Source organism: Chanodichthys erythropterus, chromosome 2 (assembly GCF_024489055.1).
Source record: "Chanodichthys erythropterus isolate Z2021 chromosome 2, ASM2448905v1, whole genome shotgun sequence".
Taxonomy (NCBI): domain Eukaryota; kingdom Metazoa; phylum Chordata; class Actinopteri; order Cypriniformes; family Xenocyprididae; genus Chanodichthys; species Chanodichthys erythropterus.
In genome coordinates this window covers 16319123-16339045 of record NC_090222.1, presented here as the reverse complement: position 1 = coordinate 16339045, position 19923 = coordinate 16319123, and the positions used below count along the sequence as shown (strand labels likewise).

Genomic DNA, 19923 nt, shown 5'->3' with positions numbered 1-19923 from the left:
TAATTAAATTCTTGAAAGATTGAGGCTCTTAATATCAGGACAGTTTGACTTTTTTGACTTTGTCCCCCAAAAAAATATTAAAGTGAATTTTAATTCAAAAACTAAAACATGTTCTTCTTAGAAGACGTGTATTGAAGTCAGTGTACGCATGAATTAAACCTTTATTGAATATTTTTGAATACATTAATAGATCTAGACTAAAAAAAGTCATTGACCCTGGTATTTCTGAGACTTTTTTGTCTTATCAAGCACTGTGTTGTAGTTTTTATTCTGCTCACGAAATGTGAAAGAACTGCTTCAAACCCCTACTGACATCCTTTAGTGGAGAACTTGCTAAAGTACATACCTTAGAAATACCTTATATAAAAATGATACACAGTATCTGAATTTATCAGTCACTGTTTTAAAATTTTGATAAATAATAAAAAAAAACTTTCAGTTAAAGCAACCTCTGGAAGTACAGGTGTCTGCTTGTTATGTTTCAGAACAAACATCAGCAGACTGCCACATTTCCATTGTCAGCCATGAGAATGGTTTGAATCCTCAAGGCTGGTGTCGTGAAACGCAGCTGCAGATATGTCAGAGGGTTTAAGAAGGTAGCGTTCTGACCTTGCTGTTCTGGATCAGGCGGAGGATGTGCTCAAAACAGTTGTTATTGAGAAAGATGGCCTGCAACACCGGTCGGTCTGAACACTGCAGGATCTCTGGTATAGCATCTGCAGGGCAAAAACACAAGAATATTCAGTCTTTTTGACCTGTGCCTTCTGGACAGATAAAACTGTGCCAGTTTCAAGCACTGGGACATCTGCATTACTCATGGAGAAGACATTAAATGCAACCAAACAGCTGTTTTGTGGCCTTTTGCAACTTCTCTATTCAAATTGTTTCTAGAGAACTGGCTACAATTACTCTGAACTTCAGCAAAAGGGATGGAAGTTCACCACAAACATAAATGTTTAAACAACATCAAACATATCAGACACAGTGATCGGAGTTAAATATTTAGAATCAGAAGCACTATAATTTGCCATATATAATAGCAGTATTGTTGAGTTGAAATGCAATCTCAAAGATTTACAAAGAGTTACATCATGACATAATATCACATTACATGTCGATTACAGGAAATACTTTTGGGATGTTGACATGTCCTGTGACATATACTATATGGCATTTTGCTATTTGTTTTAAAATTAGAATGCATGCAGTTTTATGACTTTATATTAATTGAGAAACTAGAGTATTTGTATTTTTTAAATGATTTTGTCACACTGCAGGACAAATTAATGTTAATTATAATTGAACTAGCGCAAAAAATTGTTTAAAAATAGTGAAAAGTTATTTAAAGGAAATGGCGACCATGTAGAGGATATAAGATATACACTTTTTTTCTCATATATTCATATAAATTTTAACCTACAATTTTCACAGAAACCTTGAGGAGCATAAACCTGGCTGTTCTAGAGGCAACATGTATGCTACGCCAAATAAACCGCACTAAAAACGCAAACAGACCTCGAGAACCTAAAAAACACAAACTCAACAAACAGTGCAAACAAGCCAGTGCAAATATACCACTGCATTACATATAATGATTTGCTTAATGAAAGGGTGTGTTCAAATATCTGTAATCCTGGAAGATGCCATACATGAGGGTGAGTAAAGATGACAGAATGTTCATTTTGGGGTGAACTATACCTTTAAAAGGATCTGTAATGAAATGGGAACCGCCCACCATAGAAAATCAAATGCATCAAATGAACACTTGAGACTAGTCAGAAGCAGAACTAACCAATTGATGACTGAGCTAAGTTTTTGTTTATCTACATAATGAAACTACAAGAAAGAAAAACAAAATAAAACAAAAACACTCTGAAACGTCAAAAATTAGTGATTTGGAGGCAGCAACTCCACACAAATAGCATTCAGCACAGGAGACTTGCCTCAAAATTAATTTTGACTCTTTGGACTTTTCTACTGAGGAAATATGCAATGTCATCTTAGTTAGAATTAGGCTAAAATAAAGCATCTTATAAGGCAGAATGATACAACTAGGAATGATTGTGATGCATTAAAGGGATAGTTCAGCTGCAGAACACAAAAAGAGGATATTTTTAAAACTGTTTCAACTGTTTGTTTGTTTTTAATATAGTTAATTGGGTGAAACTTTTCAAAATATCTTCTTTTGTGTTCCACAGAAAAAGTCACACAGGTTTGGAACGAAACTAGGCTAAGTAAATGATGAAAAATGTTTAAAGTTAAGGAGCGATGGCATATATTCTCTTACTCAGCATATGTTCGAGAAGGGTAATGAGGTTATCCTCCCAAGCCAGGATATCTTCCTGCTGGCTCTCCGGTGGCCGGTTCCAGTTGAGCAGCTGGAAGTAACTGTCCAGTACGGTCCGGATCTCCACCTGCCTATCATTCGGACTGCTGGAGTGCAAAAGGTGGATCATTGCGGTCAGGCACCGCAGGGTCATTCTGAGCAGCTGAGGATCCCTGGGTTCTTGCGGGGATGAGGCAGGACACAGGCACCAGGAACGCAGCACAGACATGAGGTCCTTCACAGCCTGGGGGGTGATGGAGAGAAGCCCGTTCCTCTGAAACGCACATGCAAACGATAGCACTTAACACACTCATGTAGTAAGGTATGTGGTTACAAAATCAGAGGTCCCTATGACTTACAGGGCCAGAGAGTCTAATTTACCTTGCATCCACTGATTACGGCTCCCTGTAGGTGCACCAGCCTCACCACGAGGGGTTCCGGGATTAGTTCAATGTCTTGTAGGTAGTCTGTGGGTGTAACCAGTCATTTAGTCACAAGAATCTTAAAGAGGTCATGACATGACCCCTTTAAAGCTGAGCATCTTTTGTGCAATTGTCATCATTTTAATGTTTAATGGCACAAAAACATCTTTTGTTGAGGAGAAAGTTCATTCAAAAACAAAAATTCTGTCATCATTTATTCAGTCATGTCTTTCCAAACCTGTATTCATTTATTTATTCACTGGAACACTAAAGAAGATATTTTGAAAAATGTCTTAGGTGTACTTTTTGTCCATACGTCAATATCGTTTGACAGAATTTTCATTTTTGGCTGAACTATCCCTTAAAAAGGAACTGGCATAAAAATGGGAACTGCCTACCAACACTGGATGCTTCAAATGAACACAGATTAAACTTGAAACCCAAAGATTAGTCAGAACTAACAAGTTCATGGCTGAACCGAAGTTTTTTTATTCTTCTACTTACTGAAAATACAATAAAGAAATAATAAACACCAAAACAAAACAAACAAAATAAAACAAAACAAAGCAAAAAAAAAAAAAAAGCAAAAATAAAACAAAAACTAAAAACAAAGCAAAGCAAAACAAAGAAGAAAACAAAAACAAACAAAACAAAACAAGCAAAAAAACCCACCAAAATGTCAACCTCGCATAAACAAAAATTCTGCTCAAAAACTTGACGAGTGTGTGTTCATATGGCCAGCCTTCTTTTGGATTTAAGACATGTGGAGTAGAAAATCGAACAAACTTCATATATGCACGTACACCATTACATTATAAACACAAAGCGGATAAACCGCTTCGGCACAAGAAACTAGTTTGCCTCACCTTATGACCACAGGCCACTGGGACCCACTGTAGCTTGCCTACTAAACCCATATAGGTGTGGAAGTTGCTCTACAGAGCTTCTAATCACTTGAACAAAGCTTGTAACACTGTCAGGATTATGTTATTTGATTTGGCCTTTGCCTGCTGGCTGCAACACAGTCTTGCTTCTCAGATTTGCGAGTTGTGCTGATGAGGAGACCAGCTGGAATCTATAGCCTCGAAAAAGGGTTAGTTCACCCAAAAATGAAAATTGTCATGAATTACTCACCCTCATGTCGTTCCACACCCGTAAGACCTTCGTTCATCTTCAGAGCACAAATTAAGATATTTTTGATAAAATTCAATGGCTCAGCAAGGCCTCCACTGACAGCAAGATAATTAACACTTTCAAATGCCCAGAAATGTACTAAAGTTATATTTAAAACAGTTCATGTGACTACAGTGGTTCAACCTTAATGTTATGAAGCACAGAGAATATGTTTTGTGCGCAAAAAAAAAACAAAATAGTGACTTCAAAACACTGCTTCATGAAACTTCAAAGCTTTACAAATCTTTTGTTTCGAATCAGTGGTTCGGAGCGTGTATCAAACTGCCAAAGTCACGTGCGTTCTGATGTAACGAAGCCTCGTTTACTGAAATCACATGACTTTGGTGCTCCGAACCATCTTAATTTGTGTTTTGAAGATGAACGAAGGTCTTATGGGTGTGGAAAGACATGAGGGTGAGTAATTAATGACAGAATTTTCATTTTTGGGTGAACTAACCCTTTAATTCAATTTCTCTCTCTCTTTCACATCTCATCTGTCCTGTATATTACATCAACAGTCTATAAAATATATGTAGATCTCCCCCTTTATATCTATAAGGAAGGTTACTTCTACAAGCTGCACCAGTGCATGTCCAGACAGAGCTTCGGAGATGAAACAAACTAACAGAGGAAACAAGTCATAACTGGCTATAACTTAAAAAAGCTGATGAAAATATTTACGTGAAAGAACATTAAAGGCAAATAACATGACAAAACAGGGCCCTTAATCACAATGGATTAATACTATAGGGATCAGAGCACCCTCTTTTTTACAAACAACAAGCCATTTTGTCTCCTGGGAGGCAGGATGTGTGATATCTCCCAGGATGTGATGAAGCAAGTAAAAGGGGGTAATGATTGTGTCAGAAGGCAGGAGTTGGTGACATACCGTGGAAGAGCAAAGGAAGCTCCTCTGGCAGAACAAGAGGGGAGAATTTATACTTGCTTCTCTCCAGCATACTGACCTCCTCCCTGAAAAACACACATATCAAAGCTCTTTTTTGAAATACTTGGCACATTCTCATTTATTACTGAAACAATAAGCTACAGGATACTGCAATAAATAATCTTCTTAAACAGTATAAGCATAAGATATTAAAGGGTTAGTTCACCCAAAAATGAAAATTCTGTCATTTATTACTCACCCTCATGCGGTTTCACACCCTTAAGACCTTCGTTCATCTTCAGAACACAAATTAAGATATTTTACTTGAAATCCGATGGCTCCGTGAGGCCTCCATAGGGAGCAATGTCACTTCCTCTCTCAAGATCCATTAATGTACTAAAAACATATTTAAATCAGTTCATGTGAGTACAGTGGTTCAATATTAATATTATAAAGCGATGAGAATAATTTTGGAGTGCCAAAAATAACAAAATAATGACTTATTTAGTGATGGCAGATTTCAAAACACTGCTTCAGGAAGCAACAGAGCACAGTGAATAAGTGTGTCGAATCTGCTGTTCGGAGCACCAAAGTCACGTGATTTCAGCCGTTGGCAGTTTGAAATGCGATCCGAATCATGATTTGACACACTGATTCACTTGTACTCCGATGCTTCCTGAAGCAGTGTTTTGAAATCGGCCATCACTAAATAAGTCGTTATTTTGTTATTTTTGGCGCTCCAAAAATATTCTCGTCGCTTTATAATATTAATATTGAACCACTGTACTCACATGAACTGATTTAAATATGTTTTTAGTACCTTTATGGATCTTGAGAGAGGAAATGACATTGCTTCCTATGGAGGCCTCACTGAGCCATCGGATTTCAACTAAAATATCTTAATTTGTGTTCCGAAGATGAACGTCTCAGGGGTGTGGAACGGCATGAGGGTGAGTAATAAATGACAGAATTTTCAACCCTTTAACGGGATAGTTCACCCAAAAATGAAAATTGTGTCATTTACTTATCCACAAGTTGTTACAAACCGGTATGAGTTTCTTTCTTCTGTTGAACACAAAAGAAGATTTTAAAGAATGTTGGTAACCAGACAGTTGATGGCACCCACTCTTTAAAATAACTTCTTTTGTGTTCAACAGAAGAAAGAACTATCCCTTTAAGACTTGTTATTTTTCTTTATTTCCCCAATGGCAACTTCCTTTTTCCCTGTTTTAAGCATTAATCTACCAAAAAGTATACCATGGTATATTGATATATACATCAAGTTATTTCACTTGTTTTAAGCAAAAATTTCTTTAAAATAATAATCTATTAAATAACAGTTATGTTATGTCAAAAATTATGTTTTTAGGTTGTAATACCATGGTATTTTGAAATATGCATTACATATTCCACAGTATGTCAAGATAATGTTATTACCATAATGGCTGTTTCCATAAAAAATGTGGTAATGCTGTAATACTTTACTATAGTACAATGTATGGACTACAAAATTCTTCTGCCAGTTAATACATTATACTGTTAATGGAGGCCAAAATATGGACTGTTTATAGAATTCATATTATGTTTAGTCACTATTATACAACAGCTTTTAACATCCAACCCAATTGTAGAGCTGGAACTATCCTTTTTATAACACATACTATTTCATGAGCTTCACCTTAGTGTATGGGTAGAACAGTGCTGCTTGAAGAGATGCATCAGTGCTGTGAGGAGTTTATGCTTTGTGCAATTCAGACAGTTCAGCATAAGAAGGCTTGAGAGCTGAGAGGTGAGGTCTGGGTGTGTTATTAACTGTTAAAGTGGAGCTGAAACAGAGCTTGCTGCTCTCAAACGGCTCCTACGCATTCCTATTGTGGTTTAACACCCTGCCCAACTCACAGACGCACACACATACACACTCAGCCAGCACACACACACTCACCCTGCCTGCCGTCTCCTCCATGTCTGATAAGGGTCAAAGAGATTTTCGCACAGCAGCAGGCCATGTTGTACCACCGACTGTAAAGTGTTATCATCTGGCCGCTTCTTCAGCTGTAACACATATACAAAAACACGCTTGACTGACTCTTGTGAGTACACAAACTTAGCTTAACACACAAACATTCCTTTGAATAAAGCAGAGATCTTCCACCCAAAGCTTTCTGATTCAACCTGTTCTGTTAATTCAGAAACCTATAAAAGTGCCGTAATCACACGTATAGTAATAACAATAGCTGCTTAATATACAATTATATGGACAAGTTTAATTCATATAATACTCTAATACTAGAGTAACATTAGAAAATTTTGCAGCTTTCTTCTATTGATAAGATAATGTAGAGGTGACAAGAAAACATAAGAAGAGGAGGGGAATGGCATTAACAAATGACGCAAACTAGACATTATCAGATGTATCAGCAGGGGTGCAAATCACTGCGGAACAGCTTTACAGACTTTCTTACCTGAATCAAACAGAAGTTTAGGAGCTTGATTGTCTCAAACACAAACCCAGGGGTCTTTTCAGAGTCTATATTCTCCATATTCCTGCAGGCAGAGATTTCAAAAGGATTTGCATCAGTACTGGTTTTATTGTACACTCAAGGAAGATCCACATCAAATTTGCACTTTAGCATAAACCGCTGCCTTGCATTATCCCTGCTGTTCAAAGATAGAAGCTTATCAACAGGGATGTGAGTCACTGGGGCATTATCACAAAGAGAATGATGGTGCTCCACAGGAACTGACCTGCAGATGATGATGAAGAACTTGATGAGGAGCAGTGGGTGTGGAGCAGTGCTGCTCTGGTCCTGCCCTGACACGTGGAGGGCGCTGTGCCACAGCTGGGTGCTGAGGAACACCAGTACCTCCTTGGGGAGGAGGGGAACATCGGCGCTCCATTCCTCCAGCCTGCAGACAAAAAGATGTTTGTTTTGCTTTGCTTTTTGTTTGTTTTGTTTCGCTGTTGTTTTTTTGCTTTGATTTTTGTTTGTTTTGTTTTTCTGTTGCTTTTTGTTTTGCTTTGCTTTTTGCTTCTTTTGCTTTGCTTTTTGCTTTTTGTTTTTCTGTTGCTTTTTGTTTTGCTTAGTTTTTTGTTTTGTTTTAATGAAGGACTGATAATTAAACAACAAAAAAGTATAAGTCAAACATTGGGTTGAAGGTCCAAATTGCAGTTTCAACGTGGCTTCAAAGGGCTCTACACAATCTCAGATGAGGTATAAGGGTCTTATCTAGAGTGTCATTTTCAGGGAGAAAAAAAAAAAAAAAGTATATTATATATATATATATATATATATATATATATTATATACACACACTTTTCACTTTTTAACAACAAATGCTCATCTTGCACTGCTCTGCAATGTGCCATACATTTAGACAGAAGTTGACAGAAGTACCGATTCAGTGTCTACAAAGCGAACGTGCAAAGACTTACTCGGCATCCCAATGTGCATATTATCCACCCTAAATAGTATTGAATATTACTAATGTAACATACTATTTAGGATGGATAGTATGCACATTGAGATGCAGGTTACGTCAAATGCCCTTTACAAAAATAGGTAAATGTTGGCCGATTTTGAAGTTGGAGGAGAAAATGAGATGAACTTCCGCCTATGTCACGAGTAACCTTTCCAACGTGCTTACGCAATGCGTGGCATATCACAGAGCAGTGCAAGACGAGCCTTTGTGGTAAAAAAGTATATACATTTTTTTTTTTTTTTTTTAAGAAAATGACCTATCGTTTCGCTAGACAAGACCCTTATTCATTGTCTAGGATTGTGTAGAGCCATTTGAAGCTGCACTGAAACTGTAATTTGGATCTTCAACTCGTTATACCCCAGTGAAGTCCACTATATGGAGAAAAATCCTGGAATGTTTTTCTCAAAAACCTTAATTTCTTTTCGACTGAAGAAAGAAAGACATTGTGGATGGCCTGGGTGTGAGTAAATTATCAGGAAATTTTAATTCTGAAGTGAACTAATAACCAAGTCATTGAACATAAGCCTTGTTCATTCTTATGTTTCATCTGCTTTTTTTTTTATAAAGTTGGTGAATGTCTTTGGTCAATGCATCACTTTTTTTTTTTTTTTTACACCATTACAGATCTGGTGTGCATAGGTAAGTCTTTAAAAGATGGATTTTTCAAACTCAGCAACCGTTAAATTAGCAAATAAACAAATATAGGCTACTAAATACCATCATAGTCAGAGTTCCATCTGGACCCGACCACCTACAGATTAACTCCCTGTGTCTGTGACATTTTGATAGGTCAGCAGGTAACTGACTCACCGGCGAGGCTCCGTCGACTGCACATCAATGATCTTCTCAAAAGACGCCACAAATGCCTCCAACCACTGCTGCAGGTAAACGACATCTTTCTGAAAGATAGAGAAAGATAAAGGGAAACATTAAGAGTCGGTAAAACATCTTTTGACAGGACAGCCCCATTGTCAGAGGTCTGGGTTACGAAGAAAGAAACACACACTTTAGGTTATCCAAACTTAAAAGTTCCACTTCTGTAACCATGTCTCCAGTCCAGTCCAGCTGTTTTTGAACACATACTTTGTGAAAGCTCCCATAAGAAACGCATCTGATCAGGTGAACTCGAAACCAGCTTATTTAGGGTTTCCTTAAGACCAGTTAATTAACTAATCCAATCAATAGTCTCTCATGCAAACCACCAACTAGTCAACTTTGAAATTATGTAGTTCTGCACATGCGTAGTAAGTTACACCACAAGGTTTCACTAAAGCATGACTGGGCGCTATCTCTAAAATCAGAGCATGCACACACTTGTGTTAACACAACAGGAAACTACAGAGTATGCAAACTTGTGCAATGTAACAGTGGATACTGTGAATTCTTAATGCAATCAACACGGTGACATTGACAAAACCAATGGTTTTGTCATTGGGAGAAAATTAAGTAGCGTTTGCTAGTGGCATTTTAATCTGATGAAGAGCTGCATTGCTCCAAATGTCACATTATAGTATTCTGGTGTGCTCAAAAATGGCAAAAATGTAACCTTTACAACAGCTTGTCACTAATGCCAAACCCTCAAAGGGACATCTTTGTACCTTATTTACCCATGAAAGGTTCATAGTAGTACATTAAGGGTACACATAACAACTTTAAAGTACTAATATGCACCTTTTAGGGGTAGATGGTACAGCATTGTCCCAAAGTTGTACTGCCACGGTGACAAGATGTTGTACTTCTAAGGGTATAAATTTTCCCACATTTTTTTCTGACAGTGCACATTACAATATTTGCCATATGCCAATATTTGTGTAGTTTCATTGGTTTTCTTGATAAATAAATCATATTATTGCCACTACTGAAACCTAACCTGTTCATTGTCTGTCTTCAAATCATATTGTTGTTCGAATTTTTTCCAAGCCGTGAAGAATTAAGTTTATCTTTCTACTAATCGAGCAAAGCAAAGCTAGTAATGGTTGAGTGTGAAGGATCAACTTGGATGCACACCTGGAGCTAATGGCAGCAAAAGTGCATAAACCAGCAGTCATACCCTGCTATTTGATCTCACAAATCCATAATATCTGAAACAGGAGGCCTAGATCGCGTATCCTTTCTGGGTAATTTAATGAGATAAAGTATTCGTAGAATGATTCTGCCACCAGCAATGCCATAGTGATGGGTTTGAAGGGAATGCATGAACTGATCAAAAGTCGACATTGAATGCAATATAAGCAGAATGCAGTAGAATCATCACTCTGACATTTAGTTTTCCCAGTCATCATCAATGAATCAAAAGAACTACTGATATAATTCAACTTTGATGGAGAGATCACAATAACCTTTACTCTAAAGTTCTTTCGAGAATGAGTCACAAGCAAGAACATATGTATCAACACGAACAAACCCTTGCATGTGACTGTCTCTTGAAAGCGGCTGGTGGAAAACATTTCAAAGAGCGAGGAGCTATGCTTAGCTTAAATGATGCGGCTTGATCCGCCCACTCGTACAGGGGAAGTTGGGCTGTCAGCAGCTTCATAAAACACACACTAAAATATTATAACATAATACAGGGGGTTCCTGATATACCTAGGCAATATGCACTCCAGCAGAATGCAACTGTAAAATAACATTAAACCTGCTCAAGGTGGAAAAAAATTCACTTTACCAATTGGTGTTCATTTAGGGGCCAGTCCATGTCTCATGGCAGGTGATGTGCGGTGGAGGGGCTCTTGTTACCCCGGTCTCTGCTGAGCCCCCACCAATTTGGTTCTAAAAAGACCAGAATGTGTCCACTTGTAAGCCTCAGTATCATTCAGAATCCATCATGACGTCTCTGTTTAGATGCGCTGGCTTACTTCTCTGCTCTTGCTGTCTGTACTTCTGTCAAGCAACCAGGAAATGGCAAGTCACTTTAACTGAGCCACATTTCCTGTCTTCTCTCAGCTGGGCTTATTGTCGTCACCACGTTCGCTTCCTTCTTTGCCGCTATCACAGCTTTATTGATAGAGTGTTTATCACCTCGCCATGAACGACAACCGGTAAGCTACAGGGTACCTGATGCAACCTTTCACAATATTTTTTATGAATTTTTTTAAATTCTTTTTCATGTTGAGTAATACCTTTATGACTTTCTTTTATTCGAGGAAAACTAAAAGAGAAATGATGGCTGGGGAATGGAGCTTTCAAGTTTCGAAAATGCGAGAAAAAAAAAAAAATCACCATAAAAGTCTCATAAATAGTGACAACTAATGCACAATATGTCCAAGTCTTCTGTAGTCATATGATAGCTTTGCGTTACAAACAGGTTGAATAACAAATTAAAGGGTTAAATCATGTCATTCCAAACCCATAAGATGAATCCCATGATTCAAACTGTTTTAGCAAAGTATTCTGAAGAGGCATGATCTATTTATTTGATTAACGGATTTAATTTTATTCACATATAAACATTGCTCAACGCATTCAGAACATCAAATACAGTAAACAGAAACTCAACAGAAGCTTGCTTGATGCCTGTGAACCAATGAGTTTTATTCACGCACATCAAACCAGCACAGATGATCGTTGTTTTCAAGTGAATAACAGCTTAAATTAAATCTGTACATCATATAAAGAGATCATGTTTCTTCAGAAGAACTGCTCAATTCATATGGATTTCTTCTACAATCTCTTTATAAACTTTTTGAAGGATCAAAGTTTTGTTGGAATACACTTTCAATGGAGGGTCAGAAATCTCTCAGGATTTAACAAAAATATCTACTGAGTAACTGAAATTTCGGTTTGTTTCTCACACAAATTAAATAAAAAATTGAATTTATCTTGGCATAGTTGAATAACAAGAGTTCAGTACATGGAAATGACATACAGTGATTCTCAAACACCAATATTTCCTCCTTCTTATATAAATCTCATTTGTTTAAAAGACCTCCGACGAACAGGCGAATCTCAACATAACACCGACTGTTACGTAACAGTCAGGATCATTAATATGTACGCCCCCAATATTTGCATATGCCAGCCCATGATCAAGCATTAGACAAGGGCAGGACGTCTGGATGTGCACAGCTGAATCATCAGACTAGGTAAGCAAGCAAGAACAATAGCGAAAAATGGCAGATGGAGCCATAATAACTGACATGATCCATGACATCATGATATTTTTAGTGATAATTTGTAAATTGTCTTTCTAAATGTTTCGTTAGCATGTTGCTAATGTACTGTTAAATGTGGTTAAAGTTACCATCGTTTCTTACTGTATTCACAGAGACAAGACTGGCGTTATTTTCATTTTTAAACACTTGCAGTCTGTATAATTCATAAACACAACTTCATTCTTTATAAATCTCTCCAACAGTGTGTAATGTTAGCTTTAGCCACGGAGCACTATCAAACTCATTCAGAATCAAATGTAAACATCCAAATAAATACCATACTTACGCGACTAGACATGCTGCACGACGAACACTTTATAAAGATCCATTTTGAGGGTTATATTAGCTATTTGAACTTTATGCACTGTTCAAGGCAAGTGTGAGCTCCGTGGGCGGGGAGCGTGAGAATTTAAAGGGGCCGCAGCCTGAATCAGCTCATATTTAATTATGCCCCAAAATAGGCAGTTAAAAAATTTATTTTAAAAAAATCGATGGGGTATTTTGAGCTGAAACTTCACAGACACATTCAGGGGACACCTCAGACTTATATTACATCTTTTAAAAAGACGTTCTACGGCACCTTTAATGTTGTCAAATGACTTCAGAAGACTTGGTATACAGTGCATAAGTCATTATGTCTTTTATTAAACAAATAAAAATCACATTCTCTTTGATTCTCCATAACAACTTCATGGTAATTCATCATGCTACCTAAGGCTGATTGAAAAAAAAAAAAATTGATGCTGTAAATTGAACTGAATTCATTCTATAGAACTTGACAGAGTTGAAAGCCCGGTCGTGCAACAGAGAATTCTGTCCTTTTGGTATACAGACTCTGCTTAGTCTGCTTTCATCCCACAAAAAGATTTGTTGTGGCTTTCAAGTAATAGCTGGAGGGAAACCTGAAGTTTGAGTGATGATATATCACGGATTCAGTCATCGGTATGAATCAGTAGTCAGGTGGAAGTGGCATGACCCGACTTGACCAGATGCATAAACCAACACACACTGATATCCGCATGGGGAAGGGAACCCTAAAATTAACCTTTTAAAGCAATGACACGGAACTGAAGTTGAGCTGGTATTGAGTCACTCTGCCGATTGATCACTTGATCCTAACTAAGTGCTGAGCTTAAAAGGGGGAAATGCCAACAGTGTGTCTCTGTGGACCTAGCATTGCCTACAGTTTATATCATCACCCTTAATGAGTTTTCCATTTTAAGCTCTGGCACAGCTGAATCCAGTAAATTAGATTTTGAACTTGACACAGATTTCATTTATTGAGAATACCAGATTAGATCATTTTGGTCACTTTACTGAGTAAAAAAAAATATGATCAAGTAAGTCATGGCAACATGTTTTTTCTTTACTTTAACTCAAAATAATTTAACCAGTTTCAACTAACTTTTTTTTAAGATAAAGAATATTCAACTAGGCATTTAAAAAAAAAATGAGACAAATTCTAAGACAGCAACTGAACTGAATTTGGGGGGGGGGTTCAGTGTTCTTAATATTATCAGCCACTGGCAGATAAAATATGCGAGAATAACTATATTATTGTACTTTGTTTACACAGAGGTTGGGTGGTCTCATTACTGCTGTTACACCACTAGATATTCTGTCACGGTTGCTTCATTTCAACAGAATTAAAATTGCACTTCCTCAAACTAACCGTCAAAAATAACAACAGCCAACATGCTAAATTTTTTTAATTGATAATGGGAAATGAAAATGTTTAATGCAGATCTTAGAACTGAAACTATTGTGAAACCATTGTAAATTCATACTCACATCCATATATGACAAACACTCTTTCTACATAAGGCATACCTGCCAACAAACCTGAGCTACACTAAATATTTTCTACATAAAATTTTAACTATTTCTGAAACGTTCTATGAATACAGTACAAAACTTAAATAAAATCAACAAAGTCAGTATATGGAAACTTAAATTTTGGTCAAAATACATTTGAGATAATGTGTGATTATGATTTTTGGCAATTAACAATAAATTAAAAAACTTATTTTTAATTAAACATTAAAATTTTTTTAAATGATTTAAAAAAATGATTTAGTTACTCAGAGACCTTCATTCATCTTGGGAACACAAATTAAGATATTTTTGATAAAATCTGATGGCTCAGTGAGGCCTGCATTGCCAGCAATAACACTCCCTTTTTCAATGCCCAGAAAGCTACTAAAAACATATTTAAAATAGTTCATTTGAGTACAGTGATTCAAAGCGATGAGAATACATTTTGTGCACCAAAAATAACAAAATAGTGACTTTATTCCACAATATCTAGCGATGGGCGATTTCAAAACACTGCTTCATGAAGCTTCGAAGCTTTACGAATCTTTTGTTACAAATCAGTGAAGGTGAGTAATTAATGACATAATTTTCATTTTTGGGTGAACTAACCCTTTAACTTATTGAACTTACATTATAAAATTAAAGAACAATATTTGTTTAATCATTTTTCTTACAATAATTTGGTACAACATTTTGGTTTCAGAATGGAATTGCTAAATGGGTAAAAATTAACAAAAATTTTACTGAGATTGTTGATGTCTTCCTGTCGAAAATACTTCCTGGGTGTCATAACTGTATGTAATGGTCCATTTCTTTTTCTTACTAGAGTAAAATCATGCAGTTTTTGGTGATAAAAACACATTTGATGTTGAAACTATGACATTGTGTGATTTTCATTGTTTAATTTAATCAAGAAAGTCAACACTGGAACAGGCCAAAACCCCCATTTTAAGGGGGAGGTGGAGACATCTGATGTGTTTAAAATGAACTGCTTTTTATGCTAGGTTAATTTCATGTTAGACAATATTTTATGAAATTGGTCTCTTTAATGAGACACCAATTTGCACCCTATTCATGGAAGCTAATTGCTATTCATTTCCCTTTTCAATTAATATGACAATTGTCTTGTGATGATTTAAAGTAGAGTTAGTTAAATCCAGGTCAGTTCTTGAATGGTATATTTGAGCTCAGTGGTGTTCTCTGAAGATGGCAAATCACAGATGAGCCATTCTGTTTGAGATTTCTGGCGGCTCTCAGTGCCCGCAGCTGCTCAGCGCAGACAAAGAGAGTTTTTCACCGGTTTCTATTAATTATTCTCAATGTCAGTAAACACAGGCCTCAGGTCAGGATACATGTGAAAAAGACTTTTCAAGAGCCAACACATTCAAAATTCTTTAACATTCAACCATTTTCATGATTATTTTAGACAAATTAACTCCATGCACACCTAGCCATACTAAAAAGGCTCAAACAATTGCACCATGTACTATGTGGCTTCCATACAAACAGCCCATACCGCCACCAACGGCCACAAGCCTTGCCCACTATACAAGCAATAGGATAATGTCCTTTAAACCTAACTGTAAAAGAAGGAAATGATAACTTCCTCTTAATTAGTTCACAGACTGACTGGGGGAATCAAAATTATTATAGAATAAGTAGTGGCTTCATGACATACCATTGAACAAAGTAGTGTAGCTGAATTACTGTTCCTGATTAGTCTTCTTCCAGTTGATTGAAGCTGTTAAATGAGTCAAAGAGGACTAAATATAGTTGAACAGTCCCACGGGGAAGTCTCGGAAAGTACTGGAGCTCCTTGACAGCAGCAGCCTGGACTTATCCCTCCACCTGGGGCTTTTTGAAGTCTTTCTCTAAAAAGCAGTGTGAATTTCCCTGAAGCATTGAAAATGTTACAGCACCTCTACTGAACTGGTTTTCAACAGGTCTGCCCATTTTGATTTGGTCTCTAAATATGTTTTGTGGAAAAAAAATGTAACAAACAAAAATAAGTTAAAAAAAAGTTAAAAAGCCAAAGTTTAGCTAAATGTTGCATTGTCCCAAAATTTAGATATGATAGTACTCTATGATATATGCATCAAGGCCAGACTTAAAAAGCAACAGTTCCCTAGCTGCTGCATCTCTTTAACCACACAGAGATCCTGGTTTCACTTAGGTATAATAGAAAAATTTTAGTATCACTTCCATATTAAAAATGTGTCTTCTGCATACATTATAATAGGTATGTTTAAAGGTGCCCCGAACCAGTTTTTACAAGATGTAATATAAGTCTAAGGTGTCCCCTGAATGCGTCTGTGACGTTTCAGCTCAAAATACCCCATAGATTTTTTTTAATAAATTTTTTTTTAACACCTATTTTGAAGCATCATTAACTATGCACCGATTCAGAGTGCGGCCCCTTTAAATCGCGCGCTATCTGCCCCCCTGAGCTCTCGACTATAATACAGTGCATTTACAAAGTTCACACAGCTAATATAACCCTCAAATGGATCTTTACAAGATGTTTGTCATGCATACTGCATGCATGCGTCGGATCATGTGAGTATAGTATTTATTTGGATGTTTACATTTGATTCTGAATGAGTTTGATAGTGCTCCGTGGCTAATGCTAACGTTACACACTGTTGGAGAGATTTATAAAGAATGAAGTTGTTTATAAATTATACAGTCTGCAAGTGTTTAAAAATGAAAATAGCGACGGCTCTCTTGTCTCTGTGAATACAGTAAGAAACGATGGTAACTTTAACCACATTTAACAGTACATTAGCAACATGCTAATGAAAGATTTATAAAGACAATTTACAAATATCACTAAAAATATCATGTTATCATGAATCATGTCAGTTATTATTGCTCCATCTGCCATTTTTCGCTGTTGTTCTTGCTTGCTTACCTAGTCTGATGATTCAGCTGTGCACAGATCCAGACGTTCTGCCCTTGTCTAATGCCTTGAACATGAGCTGCATATGCAAATATTGGGGGCGTACATATTAATGATCCTGACTGTTACGTAACAGTTGGTGTTATGTTGAGATTCGCCTGTTTTTCTGAGGTCTTTTAAACAAATGAGATTTACACAAGAAGAAGGAAACAATGATGTTTGAGACTCACTGTATGTCATTTCCATGTACTGAACTCTTGTTATTCAACTATGCCGAGGTAAATTCAATTTTTGATTCTAGGGCACCTTTAGTTAAATGTGTGGGTTATTAAGTATATGCATAAAGTGACAACAAATTTTGTGTTGTTTTTAACACATTGCTAACATATATTATCACATTGCTAGTATATTTCTATATACTGTATATATATTCCTCATCATTAGCAGCTGTTTCTAAAGGCCATTCATATTCATATGTAAGCAAGTGTTTGTCTGCAACCATAGTTATTCACAAGTATGAATATCTACTATATATCTGCAATAGTCTTAAGCAGATGATTTTTACACGATTTAGTTTATCATTAAATGTTAGATAATTCTGCATATGGATATTGCATATTGAACTATATAAAAACACACAAAAAAAATCTCAACTGAGAAAGATAAGGTTGCTCCGATCAGAATTTTTGCACCTATACTGACTACCGATTTCTTGTCATATTGATCGTCCGATACCAATACCAATCACATTTTTGAATGATTTCACGTCTAAGTGGCGTACTTAAAAGTAATGGCTTATAACTCTATGAAAAACATAAACATATCATCAAGTACATGGTCTCATTTGATTGAAAACCTAAACCTAATACTCAAAATTATAGAATAGATTTTGATTATGTTTGGAGGTTCTTATGTTACAACACTGCAGAGAAAACCCCAGAAAAAGTGACGCAATATCTTGATTTATTCTGTTATTATTCATGCTTGACATGATGACTATTAGAATGTTTATATGACAGGTCATAAAATCAAGTTTAGGCTTGTTCATAATCATGTCAACTGCATCTGAGACAAATTGTGTGTTGAAATCTTAAAGCAATCAAAAGTTATGGCATTTGGAACCATGGTAACATTTTTATCAAAAACCTCTCCAAACAAATGATAAAAAGTTTTACTGAACATAAGAATTACTTGCATGTGTAAATGCCACAAAGCATAAACATATTTATAATCACAAAGAACAAGTAACAAGCAATGCTGAATAAAGTTGTAGTTTTTGTTATTTTTGGACCAAAATGTATTTTTGATGCTTCAACAAATTCTAACTGACCCACTGATGTCACATGGACTACTTTGATGATGTTTTTATTACCTCTCTGGACATGGACAGTCTACTGTACAAACACTTTCAATGGAGGGACAGAAAGCTCTCGGACTAAATCTAAAATATCTTAAACTGTGTTCCCAAGATGAACGACATGAGGGTGAATCATTAATGACATAATTTTCATTTTTGGGTGAACTAACCCTTTAAGGCTGCACAATATACAGTATTAAAACCATTTAAAAATCATAATATAGCACAGTGCTATTGAGAAATCACAAAGACTGCGATTAAATAAATTCCTGCACTGTAGGTTTCAAAGTGAAGCAAGCAACGTTTTAATTATTTACATGCATTACGGTTACGTGTTTCTTCGAGCGTCTCAGAGATTAAGTAGACATTTGAATTATGTTGTGGCCAATATTAAATGAGGATTTGATCATTCTATAAAGTGTAACAACATCAATCACCGGGTCACTGGCGCCCTCTGCAGGCATTTGTTATAATTCATAATGTACATAAATGTTTGTATGTTTGTATTATATTACATTATGTATTTTAAAGGTATTGTTCAATAAAACCATACGATTACTTGCTTTTGATTCTTCATTTAAACCAATTATTATTGCCTCAATGCTATTATATATGTATTTTAAGTCAATTTAAAGCCTATTGTTCACACAGGTTTATTTTTATTACCACAAAAAAGTGATTACTCAATTAATCATGAACAAGAAATAAATAATCTCTCCTGTTTGATATGTTACTGGACACAGGAAAAGCCTATAACTTTGTGTAAGCAGGAGTAAACAAGCAGGTAAATGTAGATTTATAGATTTACATAAAAAAAAGAATGATTTCTATGTGATCTCCAGATAAACACCTGCAGGTGAGTAATACAGAACATCTTGCAACATAAAATCCACAAATCTATTGTACAAAAACAATTGAAGTCAAAGTTTAGATCACAGCCTTCTGGTTTATCCAGACAGTCTGCTTGTGTGTACATCCTCAGCCTCTTTAAGCGGGAGATGAAGTCAATGACTCAAAATACATGATGGTCATAAAACGCATTACAAAATCAGGAAATCTTTTTGATTAATCTGCTGTTCAAAGTTCATGTGGTAGCTATTTGCTATGACTTGGACTGTGAAGTTGGGTTTGGGTTTGGCAGCGCAGAGTCATTCTCGTGTCTGCCTAAATGTTACATACTCAGACACTGATGGAAATCATTTTGGTAATCATCCTGGGCTGTAGTGCATTTTAAAGAAAGATATTGTTTTTATTGATAAAACAATAAATATTATTGAGCAAGAGTGGATTTTGGCAGTTACACTCACCATCTAACATGGAAATATATGAATATATCTGTAGAAATACACTATATTGCGAAAAGTTTTGGGACGCCTGCCTTTACGTGCACATGAACTTTAATGACATCCCATTC

General features: G+C 36.2%; 1 protein-coding gene across 4 annotated transcripts in view; it reads right to left on the bottom strand.

Annotated features, from left to right (window-relative positions):
* nbeal2 (neurobeachin-like 2) overlaps positions 1-19923 on the bottom strand; it is an 84130-nt gene that overhangs the window by 50456 nt on the left and 13751 nt on the right. For 3 of the 4 annotated variants that reach the window (XR_010896563.1, XM_067402479.1, XM_067402496.1), the window contains exons 2-9: positions 9098-9186; positions 7553-7714; positions 7270-7351; positions 6750-6859; positions 4811-4893; positions 2708-2793; positions 2288-2600; positions 610-716 (exon numbers count right to left, since the gene is read on the bottom strand). Coding sequence is in view for 3 of the 4 variants with exons in the window: in XM_067402479.1 (XP_067258580.1) it covers positions 610-716; positions 2288-2600; positions 2708-2793; positions 4811-4893; positions 6750-6859; positions 7270-7351; positions 7553-7714; positions 9098-9186 (1032 nt within the window). In the remaining variant the exon portion in view is untranslated. Of the gene's footprint in view, positions 1-609; positions 717-2287; positions 2601-2707; positions 2794-4810; positions 4894-6749; positions 6860-7269; positions 7352-7552; positions 7715-9097; positions 9187-10952; positions 11167-19923 lie in introns of those variants that run through there. The other variant, XM_067402488.1, reaches the window with a different exon arrangement.